This window comes from Pieris rapae, chromosome 1, assembly GCF_905147795.1.
Source record: "Pieris rapae chromosome 1, ilPieRapa1.1, whole genome shotgun sequence".
Lineage (NCBI taxonomy): Eukaryota > Metazoa > Arthropoda > Insecta > Lepidoptera > Pieridae > Pieris > Pieris rapae.
Genome location: NC_059509.1, coordinates 798,073 through 816,753, shown reverse-complemented (window position 1 = coordinate 816,753; position 18,681 = coordinate 798,073). Strand labels below are relative to the sequence as shown.

At 33.7% G+C, this 18,681-nt stretch overlaps 1 protein-coding gene across 1 annotated transcript; it reads right to left on the bottom strand.

Annotated features, from left to right (window-relative positions):
* Positions 1-15: 15 nt before the first annotated feature.
* On the bottom strand, positions 16-18,637 carry LOC110995757 (adenylate cyclase type 10-like). Its single transcript, XM_045630537.1, has 29 exons — positions 18,492-18,637; positions 18,018-18,162; positions 17,521-17,638; positions 17,180-17,235; positions 16,437-16,531; positions 16,032-16,188; positions 15,390-15,528; positions 14,527-14,656; positions 13,888-14,077; positions 12,595-12,718; positions 12,196-12,336; positions 11,838-11,984; positions 11,389-11,492; positions 10,826-10,933; positions 10,474-10,596; positions 9,905-9,947; positions 8,146-8,292; positions 7,667-7,786; positions 7,159-7,184; positions 6,223-6,392; positions 5,058-5,214; positions 4,011-4,145; positions 3,558-3,679; positions 3,050-3,246; positions 2,611-2,776; positions 2,287-2,434; positions 1,823-1,929; positions 1,242-1,380; positions 16-165 (listed from the first exon to the last, which is right to left on the bottom strand). Exons 1-29 carry the CDS (start codon positions 18,635-18,637, stop codon positions 16-18), a joined length of 3,750 nt encoding a protein of 1,249 aa, XP_045486493.1.
* Positions 18,638-18,681: the final 44 nt, after the last annotated feature.

Sequence of the window (18,681 nt, the reverse complement as noted above, 5' to 3'; positions counted from 1 at the left end):
TTACTCTTATTAAATTCATATAAATATTCTTGGAATAGGGAGGGTATATGGTATGATTTTCTTGCCCTTCTCAACTTCGAATGTCTTGTAATTGAGTACGGTGTCAGATTCCACATGTTCCGACCAATAATTTTCCAATCTAGGGTTGAGGGTTTGCTTCCAATTCTAAAATAAAATAAAAAATTATAACACTGCAAGTATTGCATTGAAACAACTTCCTGTTCCGGTTTTCTGAAATTGGTATTTTTTAGTTAAACAGTCACAATCTGTTACTGACATCGAATGGCCTAAGAATATTTGGTCAATATAATCTATGTATGTTGTTCTAAACGATGTCGTCGTAAACGGTTTTGACTGTTTTTCAATGTATTACTGAATCCTTAATATTCCGATTGGTTTTCATATTTCTTAGGAGAAATAACTGAGTTTAATATATACAATAATTCCATTTAAGTTCAATATGAGTTCATTGACTTGATTTAATGTTAGGTCAATTGAAAGGTCAGGGGCCTTAAAATTTTTCCTGATTGAGATCATGTGAACAACATAAGTACGCAATGTGCATACTTTGGATTCGTATTGGCAAAAAATGGATTTAGAAAAAGGTGACCTAAATAAAGATTCTAAGCTGGTTCGTTTGATGCGGGTAAATTGTGGATGACAAAGAGTTTGTGAAATAATTCATTCTTTATCAAAGCGTTTTATTCATGACCTGTAACAGAATACCTATACGTTTTTGTACCCGACTGCTCCAATGACAAGTGGAGCAGTCGTTTGCTACTTTTATTTTTTAACACTTTTATTGCATATTTAGCACATGCATGCATGCAGATTTAACGCAATATTAGTAGGCAATGGGCGATCAGGCAACCCTAAGTAAGGAAAAAGAAAAATAAGAAATAGGGGTAAAGTACAAAACTTGCGTAACCAAATTAATAAATACACAGTAACAAGTGACAGATAATAGAGTTGAAAAAAAAATTGTTTAGTAAAGTGAAAATTAATCCTAGATATTATTATAGTCACAATCCAGTGGTAAACAGTCCTATGGATCGATTCTGCAATTGTTTCAACGATATTTTTTTCCGCATGTTGTTAAGCCTACTCCATACGAGTAATTGCGCATATAAAAGGAAATTTTAGATTCCTTTAAAAAAATAACGTTTTATATACGCCTAATGGTTGGAATAGAATTGCTCTAAATTGTATAATAAACCATATATTATTATAATATCACTTACATGTTTATTATGTTCAATCCAAATTATCATTAATCTGTCTGAATATTTTTTTGCTATTTGTAAAGCCCTTTTTAGAGAATTGAAGGCACATTGTTTCTTGAGTCTTATGAAGTTATAATAGCCGTTGAGAAGATAATATCTAAAATTTTAATAATTATATATATTATGTATAATGTTTTTTTTTCTATATTTTATAAAATAATACAATATATGACAGTATGTCACAGAAAACCGCTGTGATTTATATTAATGTAACCATAGCAGTCTAGTTTATGAGCGCGACAAATGCATATAAAATTAGTTTTTTTAGAGTTTTTTGTTGGTGCGATAGGCTAACACGAATCTGCTGGAATACATCACAGTGTTGTCACTTAATATTTGGGAAAAGTACAATTTAATTCGGTAACACTTGTCTATATTAAAATGGTAGATATTACACCAGCTAAAGGGTGAACGCGAAATATAAGATAAAATACATAGTATTAAAATTAAAAAAAACGTCATAAATATTCTACAATTGTGCATGAAATTAAAGAATTGTAATAATCAAGCAATGTATGTGAAATTGTATTTACAGTTACCTTGATTGAAAGATTGGATAATGTTTACAAGAAACCATCAGTTTCGGCATTAGTGTCTTCAAAGTTTCAGCGATATACAAAACTTTCTTAATGTTTCTATTATTTAACTGCAAAATATTCACCATCAGAATTCTAAATACTTACCTTTTATTTTTATAGAACAGGGCGCAAACGGGCAGGAGGCTCACCTGATGTTAAGTGATGCCGCCGCCCATGGACAATCTCGATGCTTTATACAAGAAGATTTATTTATTCACCTTTATACTAGAAGCAAAATAGGTTAATAATAATTGAAGAAAGGCAGACCGAGAAATCGCTTAATCGAATCAAATTCAAATTTTATCAATGAGTATCTTAAAGTCCAGCCGTACTATGTCTCTGTCTAAATTGTATAATCATTCTTAAAATTATTATTCAAATGGGCTATACTGAATTTCTAGGAGATGTTTATGTATAAACCGTACCTCTCGTACTAAATCAATCATATACCCTTCTACCACCATCAACATCATTGATGTGTAATATTCATGTATTGTTGATTCCATCTTTTGGATTTCTTCGATTTTATCATTCCATATTACACTTTTCTCCCACATACCTACTCGTATAGTGCTGAGAAGAAACTGATTAGATACTACAATATTTTCAGTAATAAAAGGAAATAAATTGAAAAAAAATTAAACATTATAACGCGGATACTTAAAAGGAGTTGTGTTCACTCCTTTAAGAGACAGATACAGACAAGTAAAAATAAAAAAGTAAGTTTTTTTTAGTAAATTAGTCCTTACAAAAGCCACATGCTAGCATAGAAGTTCCACCCGGCTTCCGGAGTCTTGGACCTCAGAAATAAATCACCCTTCTTTATGTAAAATGTCTCACACGTTTTGTACGATTCAACACAATACCCAGTGTCCAAGAATATTGACATGGAATAGAAGTAGTACCAGACATCCGCTAAAAGTAAAAAAAAGACGAATTAAAGAAAAATAATCCTCTTCCAAAAGACCAAAAATGCTGATTTTTGGGGTATTATTTTTGAAGTTATACTTCTTATGGTGCGTTAGGGAAAGATGATGAGAGTAAATTTTCACGACGCGCACACCGTCACAGAAAACCGACACCCTGCAGTTAGTTATAGTCAATATTTGTAAATAATTTCCATAATATAATCAATATTTTTCATTTGCGTACAATCCCAAGAATCTACGACAGCTAAAAAATACTAACTGCTCACATCCATATGCTCCTGGTACATAAACTCCTTCATTATGGACACCATTTGGTGAATTCGTAACTCGGTAAGAAGTAGTTTTAATATCCAAAAATTTAGGGATTCTCTCGTTGTAATATCTGATAGATCTGTCATGATTCGCATTACAGAAAGACCGAATTCTAAACTCTCCATTTTATTTCCACGTTGGACACTGTTAATTGTAACATTAAATTAAATTAATTTAATTATTCATATATGTAGTAAACTATAGGATACGTAAATAGTTAATGAAAAAATATATATTTAAAGTTTATATTTAATACTTCTAGTCTATAAAACATTAAGTTTTAAATATGTATAGATACACTAGGTAGTGTATGTAGAAAGTCGAAAACTTAATTTGTAAGAAACATTAAGCTTTGGCTGCAAACAATGTGATTTTCTTTTGATGATCTTTTTGCATTATAAATTAAACTTAATTAATTATATTAAAAGTCTTATTTTTATATAATTAACACTCACTTGTAGAGAAATATGTTGGTATGAAGATGACCAACTGCATGCGCCTCCAGTAGGTCAACATGGCCGCACTTCCGGTTACATAATTCCCGCGCTTTATTTTCTACACGTTGGCATAATCTAAACTGAATGTTGAAAAAAATTGAAATCCTGTATCGTATACGAAACGTTTTATAGCGAATTTTGTTCAAATACTTTTTACAATTAGTAAATTAAAACCAGCAAAGAGTGAAAACGTAAGCATTCAAACAAAGAAATGTTATAGATATTTGTCAGGATTTTTCTATTTATTTACTCTGCGTTTTGTATATTTCCAGGCACTGAAATTGACCGAAGTTATTACGTTTCTTACTGAACTAGGTATATCCATCGCACATGCAAAGTTTGATACAGTTCGTATATGAAAATAATAAATTATTGGGTGTTGCAATCTCCAAAATAATACTTTTTAAATACCTTTTGCTGTTGGCGATAAATATTTATCACATTTCCATAGCTTGTGCAGAGAAGACGAAAGTTGCTGTCTGATTTAATAGCGTAATTGAGCGACCATATAGCAGCCAAAGCCGCGTTATGTTCTTCCTTTAATTCCTTTTTGTAGTAATAAAAATAGTATTACTATTATATAGTATAGACTGTGATTCTTATTTATTGTTAATAATAAGTAACTCCCTATGCGCCTTAACCAAAGTTTCTAATTACTTCTATAAACTGTAGTGGTAGATACAGAAGGGAGTCGACGGGTATTACGACTGCGGAAGAGTTGCTGCATCTCACACAGGACGGGACAAGCTTCACGAGACTGACAGCCAACCTCCAGCAATGGCACCAAAAGATACAGAAACTAGGTACACTTTGACAGCGCGAACTTTGACTCCCTTATGCCGCGCGGCAGGTCACCTACACGTTGGACTGATCAGATTAAGTCTGCCATAGGAGAATCATTAAATCAGTGCAGCAGGATGACCTCTAATAGGCAACGATGGCGGAACGTCGTGAAGCGCATCACATCTGCCCCTTCTTACCACATAGCAATCACGATCGCTCTGTCAAGAGTATACCCAATAAGAAGAAGATGTCAAAATCTACATGACGAACGAGTCAGGCTTAGGGTGAGATTAGAGGGCTCGCGAGTGCGTTGCCGGCATTTTAAAAATGGTACACTCTTGTCTTAAAGGGCCCTAAGTCGAATTGGTTGGCAAATACTTCAGTGTTTAACATTCTTAAGTTTAACATTCTTAAAAGACGCTCCGATGTTGAACAAGGGACGTCGATGGTCAAGGGTGGATTTTCGTTTTCTGTCTCAACTTCCGATGCTAAAACTCAGCTGCAGATATTAATCCGAACAACTCTAAACACTCTCCATGCGGTAGAAGACGCAGAGGGACCCCACATCTCTACGCAACGCCCAGGTATCAAACTGCTCGGATAGGGACGGTCGTCGACGATTCGAACCGCTCGAATAGTTGAATATACCCTGCACATAAACAAAAGTAAACTAACCTTGAATAATTTAAAAAGTCTGCATAAATTCCAAGCGATACTCTCAAAAAAGTCCGCAACGACCCCACTCTCAGTCCCCACATAAAACTTTGGAACGACATATAGTGCCATGACTTGGTTGACCGAGCATAGATAGTTTTGAAGCCTTTTAGAATTTCTGCAACGATAAACAACTTGATACATCTTATATGAGGTTTCTATTTATTGATATTTAATAAAATCAAAATTTATTTTACGTTTTAATATCTCTATCACCTATGGACACTTTTTAAGAAATTTGCTCTATTGAATTTTAAGAAATTCTTTTAAAAATGAATATGTTTTTAAAATTGACATATTTATTGGACCTACTTGCGTGTTTTATAAATTATACTAGCGGATCCGACAGACGTTGTCCTGTCTACACGTCTTTAATTTCAAAATTTCAATTTTTAATAAGCCATTTTGATGAAAATTATTATACAAATGTTATGACAATATCTAACGATCCAGCACATGGTCACACACGATATAACACAATGATAACAAAACTTTTTTTAAATTTCGGGACAGACTAAAATTAAAATTCGAATATTATTTAAAATTTGACACTGCGATGGTAGCGCCGTCTGTCGGATCCAATGTAAAACATTCCAAAATCAACAACAACTAATAAATTGAAAATTAATTAAAAAAACATTGTCCAGCGGACAAAATTGTGAATCTAAACCATTCCCAGATCCCCTGGAACACACACAAAAAATTTCGTCTAAATCGGTCCAGTCGTTTAGGAGGAGTTCAGTCACATACACACGCACACAAGAAATATATATATTAAGATTAGTAATGACTGTATTCTTTTTATTTTATCTTTATTATTAAATCGTAGTTAAGAAATTCTCCTAAAGGAGATGCAGTGTGTAGAGGAGACACGAAGATACACAAAAACATCTTCACTTGAACATTCAAAATTTTCCTTAAAATCTGTCCAGCCGATTAGGAGTTTAATTACGAACATATGTACAGAAGATTTATACATATATACCAGCGGCAAAAAAACCATATTCAAATCGGTCCAGCCGTTGAGGTGATCAGTGACATACAGATTACAGACGTTTAGTAGAATTGTATATTTAAACTTACGACTAACTAGTGACGCGTATATAATAGAATATTCTTTAATTACTTTGTCTCTGGAAATGGATCCTTAAAGAGTTTCATTGCGTAGTACAAATATTCGCGGGACTTCTTCAAATCCCCACACTCCAATAAACAAATGCCACGCAACGAATAGATCCTAGCCAACTTTGAGTCAAATAACCACTTTATGCATTTATCTTGATGATAATCATCACGCTGTAATTAAGTAACATTATTGCCACGTACCCTTAACAGACAGCTATTTGCTATTCTAATAAAAATGAACATATTAAATATGATTATTAAACACCACTCAAACCCCTCAGAGTTCTCTAATAGATTACCCAATTAAAACTTTGTATTGTCTTTATTAAAGCATAGACATATTGTTTAAACCAGTGTTTCCCATAGGGGCCACGCTATTAGATAATTTAATAACATTATTTGGAATTGGAAATGCATTGCATGCATGCATTTTACATACTGTGCTTTCGTTAACGATTTCCTAGTAATGTCTGTCTAAAATCTATCACAGAGTGTCTTTAAGCAATGCCATTTTTAGTATCATAAATTATATTAGATTCGATGGGCGAAGCACCGGTTTAAACAAATTCATAATGGCAACCTTAATTTAATGCTCCCTTGTTACCATAGTATATATATATGTTACAGCCAAAGTAATTAATCTGGATATTATGTATATTATCTAGCCATTATTTATAATGTCTACTCAATTTAGATAAAGTGATAATTGACACGGAATTAATTACATTAACTAGCAATTTTATATAATATCTTCAAAGACTTGGATAATGTAATAAAACAAGTAGGTACTGTTAAGGTTTATATTAAAAATTAAAATGACATTGCCATAGATAATAATTCTACATTAATTAACATTGTTATAATGTAATTAAACTTTATAAAGTAAACTTAAAGCTTACTAGCCGTTAAAAACAACAAAAAAAGAACAGATTAGTACAAGTATTTGGTATCTATCGTTGAAGACTACAATAATAAAATATTTAAAATGAACTGACATTCATTACCTGAGTCATAAGTGTTATTTTTGAGTCATAAGTATTATTATTATAGTCAGTTAGACCGTGTTTATTACTTTGGCTAACTTTGACCCGCTATTATGAATAATATCCGGATGAAGTGATTAATTTATCATATTGTCTAGTCAATTTTGTTAATATATATAATAACCAGTCATTATGTATAATATCTATTTAATCACTGTGACTGTAACATATATACTGATAAACAATGCCATCCGATAATCCAAACCGAAACAGTTTCCTAGTAATTATTTTCTTAGCGAAATAATCCATATCTATATTACACTTAGTAAAGTGGACATAATTCTACGATTAAAAGAGATTCCATCTGATCTGATTGATTACACATAATTACATATCTATCAAGTATTCAGAAAAATGCCTAACGGCTATGGAAGAGGCATTTTTTTGTAAATTATTTAAAACAACATACTTTTATTATCTCTTCGATTTCATACAGGAGATGTATCGCTTGGGGAATGTTAGCGTTCAATTTACTTATGTCGGCGTACTCTAAATATGCCTCGAACAACTTTTCACTATCACCTATGAAAATATTTTAACTAAATCTTTGATAGAAGAAAACAACTTTATTGCAGTAACAAATATTAAACGGACTATTATCCGGAAATTGCATATTCGTTAAAACAATCAACCCCTTTCAACTCATAGCTAATAGCTCAATTTATTTGTTACTTTTCTGAAATTCTTTTTTTCGAAATTTGGAGTAAGTTTTATCATACTTCAACAATATCATTATTATTAGTGTTATTAATAATAATAATAAGACAATATAATAATCTATAATTTTAACAAACTAAACGAAGTTTCGAAGATTATAGGAACATTATCAATTAATATAGTTTGACAAAAATAAAATCGGACTTAAACAAAATTTTTCTTACCAACCCAGAGACAGTGACCAATGCCTTGAGAATACGCAGTAAGTAGTATAGACATACATTCACAAGTGTTCAACTCAACTGATGAGAAAGATGGAATTTTCGTGTCTTTTCGGATTTGAATTGATCGACTGACGCGCCTCAAATCAGCTGAAATCATATTTCCCACATACACATGTTAACAGACACATATTAACAGTTTACTACTATAGAACTACATATACCTATACCGATAACTCCAAAATTAAAAAAATATATATTTATAACAAAGTCTCTCCATTATATCAATATATTTTTTTTTTTTTTTTTTTTTTATAGAACAGGGGGCAAACGGGCAGGAGGCTCACCTGATGTTGAGTGATACCGCCGCCCATGGACACCCTCAATGCCAGAGGGCTCGCGAGTGCGTTGCCGGCCTTTTAAGAATTGGTACGCTCTTTTCTTGAAGGACCCTAAGTCGAATTGGTTCGGAAATACTTCAGATGGCAGCTGGTTCCACAGAGTGGTGGTGCGCGGCAAAAACTGCCTGGAAAAACGCGCAGTTGTGGAACGGCGGACGTCGAGGTGATACGGGTGGAATTTCGTATTCTGCCTCGACGTCCGATGATGAAACTCAGCTGCAGGTATTAATCCGAACAACTCCTCTGAACACTCTCCATGGTAAATGCGGTAGAAGATGCAGAGAGACCCCACATCTCTACGCAACGCCAAAGGATCAAGCCGCTTGGAGAGATTTTGGTCGTCAACGATTCGAACCGCTCTTCGTTGAATACGGTCAAGTGGAAGAAGCTGGTACTGGGGAGCACCCGCCCAAAGGTGGGAACAGTACTCCATGTGGGGCCGAATTTGCGCTTTATATAGTTGCAAGCGGTGGCCCGGAGTGAAGTACCGTCTCGCCCTGCTGAGCACACCGAGCTTTTTGGAGGCTAATTTTGCCTTTCCCTCCAAGTGACCGCGAAACTGAACGTCGTTCGATATGTCAACGCCAAGTATTCCAATGCTGGCTGTGGCTTTAAGGAGAGTGTTTTCGAAAAGAGGAGTAGCGACAAAGGGTGTTTTTTTAGCGGAAAACGCGCAAACTTGTGTCTTTTTGGGGTTAAATTGGACTAGGTTTAGTCTGCCCCAGTCAGAGACTCCACGTAGTAGGGTTTCTACTTCAGACACAAGTTTGTTCCGGTACTCATCGACATCTGCCCGAGAAATACGTGCCCGGCCAGTGTAAAGAGTGTCCCCAGTGCTGTCATCCGCATAGCAGTGAATGTTGCTAAGTTGCAACATATCATTGATATGCAGAAGAAACAGGGTCGGGGATAAAACACAGCCTTGTGGGACCCCAGCGTTCACGGGTTTAAGGTCGGAACATGCTCCGTCGATGACGACCTTGATGCTCCGATCGGCCAGAAAGCTGGAGATCCAATCGCATAATTTCTCGGGAAGCCCATAGGCTGGAAGCTTCGAGAGCAGTGCTCTCCATTTTAGTAATAAATTATTAGGAAATTTTATGTCAACCAAGCAAAACATGTCTGAATTCATATTTCGTGTACCCTCTCGATACCCCAGGCATCCCATTATTCCTTTTGTCCCACCATTTCGTAGAACGCGTTTTTTTTAATTGTAACATAATTGTAACTTAATCTTTTCCGGGAATATCTTTATTTATTTTTTGGAAATAATTCAGCAGTATTCAATATTTACTGTTTTTCGATCATAAAATTTACTGGTAATATACATACCTAAGTACTGTTAAAACATTTAATCTTACCTTCTGATTCAGTTAGTGCCTTTGAATCGCGACGGCTACTTAACTGAAAAAGATGTACAAAAAAAAACGACAAATAAATACTCAATGGCTTCCTTTGTACAAAGTTTTTTTGTTTTTTTTTTCATTAAATTAAACAATTAAAACAATATTTCTTATTTCCATTGATCAATCTTCTGTTATCAAGGGACGACGTTATTTTTTTTATAGATCAGATATGAAGATCCTATAAATCCGTGTACCTACATATAAGGACTACAAGCTTAAACCTTCATAATATCAAAAAATAAAAAAATCGGGGAAAAAAAAAGCTTAATCTTTTAATATGACAAACAAAAATATGTAATTGTCAGAACTAATTGTAACATGTATGGAATTTATAATCATAAATAAATAAAGTCTGTCTTAATCTTGTTTACAGATGGAGGAAGTATGCCTGAAGATACACAATTAACACGTTAAATCGCTTACAAAAGTCACAGCCCATGGACACCTGCCTTACCGGCCTTTATACACTCTTACGTTCAACACTTGGAGGCTCTTTTTAACTTTAAATACATTAAAAAACTTACTCCACACTCGCTTAGATTTCCGATAGCGTTGTAAATATTACCCTCCGAGACTTTTGACTCTGCATTCAGAGTACGTATTTGTTCTCGCGTTTGTTTTAAATCTTCCGTTTCTTTCTTTAAGCCCTAAAATGAACAGGATTGAAAAGTATACATTTAACAGGTTTTAATTAATAAAATCTGATCAAAATATGATTCCAAAATAATTGTTGTCTACTCTAATCATTCAGTTAAACAAAATCAGTCTTGATACATTTTCAGTCATAGTATTCAAATAACTCCGTAATACAATAATGGCCTGGAAGTAAGGTAGATGAATCCGCCGGTTTTAGTTCTCAAAACTTCTAGAACTTACATCATCACACCTAAGTCCAAAAAGCCGTGAAAAGCAACCAGAACCACAAGACGAACATTTCCGTGTGTACCTCTCCAGATACAGCAAGGCACGTGAATGCATTTCTCTCTGAAACGTGTTTATAACTAATACTTCTTTTGGCGCGTTGGGGAAAAATTATAAGAGTAAGAGATTTTTGAAAAGATTTTTTCTTGAAACGCCAAAGAAGTTATAACTTCTAACGCGTCTTTTTTTTTTAAATGAGCTTGTCTCGAAAAAAATCTGTTCGCATTTCGTTTGTCGGCAGACCAAAGTTCATATAATGATTGCGTTTTATTAAAAATTGCTTATATTATATAGCTACTAAATCAAATTATAATTAGTAAATATGTTTCAATGCTTTTTAGCGTATGTCCCTCTGTGCCTGTCATGTGACTGCAGCGTTTCCACAATGGTAGGGACATTTACAATCTGTGGTAACAAATCACTGCGATGTCGACATACCCTAAACGCGCTAAGTTATTCCTACTGCTACAGATACATAAAACTTCTTAACAGGATTATTTAAATATAAGTTCAATAACCTTTTGACAATCAGTAAGCAGATCGTAGGTGGTACTTCTAAACAGCGTATGTCTAAACTTCATATAACCACAAAACGCAAAGGCGGGTAAATCATCGCAATCGCCTGAAATAAAACAATATAAAATGTAATTCTTTGCAAAGACATATTATAAGAAATCTATTTATTTCAAATACCTTTTATAATTATATAGGAAGGTAGTTTTGACACACTTGGCACTTACCAATTATTCAAAATTAGAACTAAGCGCTAACCAATTATTAAAAATCAGAACTAAGCGCAAGTCAATTATTCAAAATCAGAACTTAGCACTAACCAGGACTCCCGAGTGCCCAATGAAATGTGTTTTTGACATGAGTCGTACTTAGCGCTAATTAAGATTAAACCCTGTGTGTCACAGTGTGACAGATTAAATTGGGACCTATAACATCCGACAGTAAGGCTACTTACTCAATCGCTTAGTTCCCAGACAAAAACAAAAAGGCAGAACATATTCCTTGGAAACTGGTGCCGGATTAATAAGTACCCTCGAATGATCGCGAGTAAAATCACCGCCTTCGCATTCCAACACTCGTATAGAAAATAACTTTGCCACCGCTGTAAATAAATGGAACAGCTCGTGAGCACTAAGTTTCTAAAAAAAAAAAAAAAAAAGTATTTTATTGAATCACAAACATTAACATACATGTAAAATCTAATCCAATATTAGAATTTTCTTATTGAATAAAACCTAATAGTTACTTAGGAAAAGTACCTATATTTAAAAACCATTTTAACTAAACCTTGTAAAAAATCATCAAGCAACTACCTTCTGCAACTTTTCGCGGCGATTCACATTGCAGTAAATGTAGAAGCATCCTTCGAGAAAATACATCGCCCAGTACGGAACTGCATTTTAAAAGCATTTTCTCAAACGGCGTTAGAGAGTCGTAAGTTTTCAGTATTAAAACTGAAATTTTAAGAAAAAAACTCTAATTATAATTAGTATATCTTTTTATATATACTTAATTTGCTAACTTAAATAAATATATCACTGTTGGAAAATTATTATTATAGGCATTTCAAGTGCCCTTTTCCATCCTGAAAAAAAATCAGTGGCGCTACAACCTCTTTTTTTTAAGTTCAATCAAAAAAAAATTTTTTTTCGTGTCGCTCATTGCTATCGAATTATTTATAAAGACAATATTTAAATAAAATTAAAATGTACCGTCCATCTTCATGTCCACCTTGACATCGTCGAAATTATAATATTTGGATAGAACAGCCATCTGAATAATATCAGTTTGACGGTCTTCTCCAATACTGGCGTCACTACCCTTGTCTGGCTTAATCTAATCAAACAATTTTAAATACAAATACAAAAAACACAAGTAAATGGGTGGAAAATGATAACATCTACGATCGCGACTTTGTTCGCGTGACATGATACTTCTGATGAATTGTAAAATAACATTTTCCTATCTGTGTAATCACATAGGTTATCCACAAGAGAAACAAACCTACACATAGTATAGCTGGTAATAAAAAGTATGTATAAAGCAAAGTCAATCGTAGCATGTAAAGCAAATCGAGATATAAACAGAAAGAGTTCAGGGGGCTTAGCCAATATGACTTAACAGTATTATTATTATTATGTAGAAAGTCGAACGAATGAGAATGACAGATCGTGTCGACAAAGTTTCATACAAATTAAGTTTTTGTCTTTCTAAATACACTGTTTTGGCTTTTTGAAAACCCCCTCGGGCGCCCGACAGAGTAATCTCTAAAAATAATGTATTGTTTAACATAACAGTCTCTTAAAAGAATATATATTCTTATAATCACTACATAGTATAAAACAAAGTCGCTTTCTCTGTCCCTATGTCCCTTTGTATGCTTAATCTTTGAAACTACGCAACGGATTTTGATGCGGTTTTTTTTAATAGATAGAGTTCAAGTTCAATTCAAGAGCAAGGTTTATATGTATAATAACATCCATTAAATAGTGGAGAAGTACTGTTATTTTTGAGGTTTCTAATGTGATGTTGTAAATAATAACATTTTTTCCGCTTACATTGCAAACGCAGGCTGAACCCTACGAGTTTTTATCAAAATAATGTACTACGTATTGTACACATTGAAAAGGTCTACAGAAAAGTCCGTGATGGTATATCTCTTATGGATAACCCACAATAACTTTTGTCATTTACTTTTTACGACAAATAATGGCGCGATTCGAAGCGATTTTAACCAATACAGCATTAATCCTTAACCAATTAAATACCTTGAATACATTGTTCATTTAATATATATCTATACAGCCCATTACAGCTTATTTAGCAGCGATCGAACGCGTATATTATCGGAGCTTTCCAGCGACGGAAATAACAATACATATTAAAACCCTGCTTTTCATCGGCATTGCACCCGTGCGAAGCTGGGGCGGGTAACTAGTATCCTATATACGTATAGTGGCGTTAGTTACTTTACTGTACTTCTTTAACGCTAACATAATACTTACATAGCTCTCTGAAGATACACTAATTTTGTCATCGGGCTTCTTTAAAAGAAATGTGGGTGGAGTAAGTGCACCAGTATCTAAAGCCTGTGTTCGCGGTACTGTTACCATAGTCAACTGTTCCCTTTGAACCAGACAAATTAGAAAATTTTGAATCCAACCAGGAAGACCGTCGCTTGCACTCTCAATCACCCTTAAAATTTTGAAGTGTCAGTACACTCCCAAGATTCAACACAACGTGGCAAATCTTTATAAAGTACTACCGTCGACTAAAGGGAAGGGAAAAAAATCTAATTACCGAGAATCGACTGTATATTGAACTTTATAGATTTTATATGTCCCATAATAACAGCCAAGCCAGTCTAGTTCGTATTCATGTTTGTAGTTTGTTTATTAATATATCTCTGATTAGATAAGAAACCCAAATTCTTCAAAACGTTTTTGTTATATAAGTGCACGTGCCAAAAAATATAAATACTATTACTAGTATTGTTTATCATACATATCCTTTTTATGTTAAACACATTCCAAAGTAAGTCCACCTTTACCAAAATTTAGGATTAACTTGCAACGGTTTTTCGTTCAATCGAGAGTTTATAAGTACATCAACGTACTATGTTATATGTATTCTTAAAGACTAACTTATCAAGTTCAGAAGGTATAGCCTGCACATCCAATAATTGGCAAGCAAGGGCAGCAAGATATCGACGATCTATACCAGATATTTGCAACTTTACGATCATGTGGTTCCCTAAGGCAGAACGACCCACATCTGGAAAAAAAGTGAACCAGAAATGCAAAGATAATTCAACATTACAATTGCACCACAGTAACCCTTCAGAACAAACAGAGTTTAGAAGACAGGGACGCCTATACGCAAACACGGGCTTACCCGTGAGCCTAAAGCCTAGTAGGTACAGATACCGGCAAACATCTTGAACAAATGTCATCTTGAACAAATGTCAATTTGAACAAATGTCATCTTGAACAAATGTCAAAAATGATATGGGAGGGGAGCGGCGGGAGAGTGACGTGGCGATCGCGTGATTGGTAAATCAGTTGATTTCTTCACTCCCTTTTGTTCACTCCAGTTTGCCGGTATCTATCTTTATCATGTTTAAAAAAAGATACTGCATTGGTTCTGATACGAAATTTGGTCAAATTATCAAATTCTATCATCCGGAAACACATTTATTACATATTTTCTGCTTGTATAACGACACAATTATACCCCACATATAAAATCAATACTTAGTTACTTAATTTCCGAACCCTATTTATAAAATATCAGCAATGCTGGGATTTTCATAGGTGGCTGAAACATAGGCTACTATTTTAATACTATTAGTGATATTGTTTATATACAAATTGAGGCTGTTTAAGGTATTATTTTTAACAACATTAAAATCCTGTATAACGCTTATGTACATGAAAAATTTTGGATTTCGGAAAAGTCGATTTCATTTATCTTATAGTAGTATAAGTATACGATTTTTTATTCTTACGCGAAAGTTTATCTTCGTCTGTAACTGTGAGTAGAAGGAAGAAAATTTTATATTGAAGGATTAATAAGAGCACTTTCCAAGATTCATCATCAATGTGTTGAGCTTCTGCCACAGCCACCACTCGTAGTTGCTTGAAACTCTAAAAAGAGCGAAGATTAACACAGTAAGTGCTGTTTTGTCAGATCCGAGTGGAGTGCGATCATAGTAGCGGTGCCGCCACTCGAATCCGTGCGAGCGTCCCATTCATTTTTTTTAACCGCCAACGCCGCCGACCACTTGGATCCGAAAAATATCTTATTTAATAATAATATACATTCATACATATTTTGAAACATTCATATTTACTTCAATCAAAATTCGCCATAAAAAGTTTTGTTTTCTGGCTATTACTTTGTATCCATTGTTTAAGTGTTAATAATAGTTTTGATTCTTAGTTACTTCATCTGCTTATTAGTTTAGATTTATCCTATATTTTAATAGCAAATGCAAGCATCTACTATGCTGTTTTGTGTGTAATAAATTATAAAAAAGTGTGAATAGTGAATAAGATACGTACACAACATATTGAAAATACAATATATATTTTCATATTACTCGATTATGGGGTTTGTTCATTTTTATTGTAATTGCAAAACTAATTACCGCTTCAAAAATGTTCTGCATCAGAATTCGTACTTGATACTCTTTGAGTAAACCTTCACTGTCGTCGTAATGAAAGCTCTCTGGTAATGGGAAACGACAGTCAAAAATTGTATTGATGGCATAGATTTCTAGAGGCCGGAGTGATGTCATATCCACTCTATAAGTAAAAATATATATTTAATTTCGCCTTCTAACAAGTACTTAAGCAAAACTTCTCTTATTTAAGTTCTGAAAAATATATATTTCTAAAATTAAGATATGGATAACACTAACACCTGCTTATCTTAGTGTCAAATCATTTTTATTGATGGCAACTTAGAACTCGCCAAATTATTATTAGTAACGAAACTATATCCAAGGAAAAGGATTATAATGGTTAGAATGTTAACCAAGTGTTGATCTTACGTAAATCTTATTCTACTCTCTCGATTTTCCCGCGATGATCGGCCAATGCCTTTGAATAGCCGACCCATAATAAGTCTTAGTAATTGGTAGGGTACCTGCAAACATTTACAAAATCATTTATTCCTAAAGGTTACAATGTACACTTATGAAGGTCAAAAAAGAAATACATATTAAATTTTACATTTACAGCCAGTTCTCAAATCAAGGGCGTAGAACGGAAGAAAGGAACTGTAATCAAATTCACCGTAGCTCTTTTTAAGTAGTTAATTAGTAATAATAAAATAAATTAAAAACAAAGATTTGTCCTCTTACAGCAGAAGGCATAGTGAAATAGGAGCACGCACTTACATTCTTTTGGAAACAACACGCAACAGAAAAATAGAAGCAATACTAAGCATTGGATGTATTTATGTCTCAAATACAATACAAATATTTTTTCTTCTTTCCTTTTAGATTTATCCATGATATATCAAACATAGAGAAAATGTATGTAGTTCCCTATCTATTCTAACCATATATCTATTCTTATGGATAGAACCTATATTAAAAATTAATTACAACTAATAAATTAAATACATTAATTAATTAAAATACAACTCCTTATAAGATGTAAATTGTAAATTTAATCGCACAGTTCATCCTTTTATGGCAAATCTCCATGCGATTGGCTCTCTTAAAAGCCTCTTTTAAAAGTCTTCTTTATAAACAATTAAGCATAATATCCTATCCTGCTCAATCGAGACTTTTGTATTTTCGTAATTTGGAGTAGCTGTTGCAAATTTCAGAGTAGAGGCGAGAGCTATAAGTTTTAAGTTTATATTTATTTTATTTTTGATTAAATATAGTTACTTGTAATAGTATTTCTTTCCCTGGTATGTTTCCTATTTTTAAGTTTTCTTCCTTACTAGGGTCGGAGAAATCGCTCGTAAGGTGCCCGTTTCATCCCTAATCATTTTTGTTACTTGTTTTAACTATAAAATAGTAAGAGATAATTTCTTCTATTTCACTTTTCAATACCATGTACGACACGAATTAATGATGCAAATCGAGTATGCGAAGAATCTTCCTAATCACAATAGATAACTGTATAAAAATCTTACATTATCGTTTTCTGTGAGTATAATTTGATCTATCTCCACGAATTTAGGAGTAATATTAAGACACTCAGCCATCAAACGACTTTTGCCCGCCAATCTAGAACCCTGTAAAAATATTAATGATTTATTATTGTTTGACTATACATTTGATCCATTTCAACCTCTAAAAATAAAAAATAAAATCTCTTGTCATGTGAAAATAAATATTACAGATTGGCAAACACGAGACGAAAAAGGGGAAAAAGTAAGACAGAAACAGATGGGCAGACGATATATAGGATAAGAGGCACAACTTGGACTTGAAGAACCAGCATAAAATAATTAAAGGAGCTGGAAGAGGCCTATGAGTCACAGGACACGCTGATCACCAAAACCGGCACATCTGGTGATAAGTTAGGTTATGTAGCTCAAAGTGTTATATATATTTCAAGTTGTTCGCAATTTATTAAAAGCTACAAAAAATGATACATCAAAAAGTAATTACGACTATAGCCACTGCAAATTTATGGTCCCTATAACGCGTGAACTTCTTAGAGTACTCATCAATAGCCTTCCTCAGAGTAGATAGATAAACTTGTAGTTCCTCATCACGGCCCAATATTGGATGAGAATAGCTGACTCTCTTAGTGCTATAAACAAGATCACATACAGTTATAGTCTTGAATCGCGCCAAGATTTTGATAATATAATCCAGGTGTAAAACTGGTAGTTGTCATCAATAAAATAACTTGCCGTAACAAAACCTGGCAACGGAGTTGCTACTGTAAAAAGTTGAGTGATCTATGTAACCTTCAATCCCTACTTAAGGGACCTCCTTTCTCAAGTCATTACGTAATTAGCTACCTAACATATTAAACATTGGCTTGGCCATCGCATGGTAACACTCACAAGTACTAAATGTTTATTTAATGGGGTCGAAAATGACGATAGGGACCAAGTAAATAGGTATTAATTTTACCTAGAACGGTTAAATTCGTAAATAGGCCCAGGGTTAGTGAATCCCTTTAGAATTTTAGCTTCCATTAACTTGAAAAACTCTTGATCGAGTTTACTTCTTAGAAAAGTTTCTTTATCGCACGTAACTTTATTAGGGTACGCTATCATAAGTCGCGCTGCCTGTAATCACACCAATCAATGCCTAGTTTAGT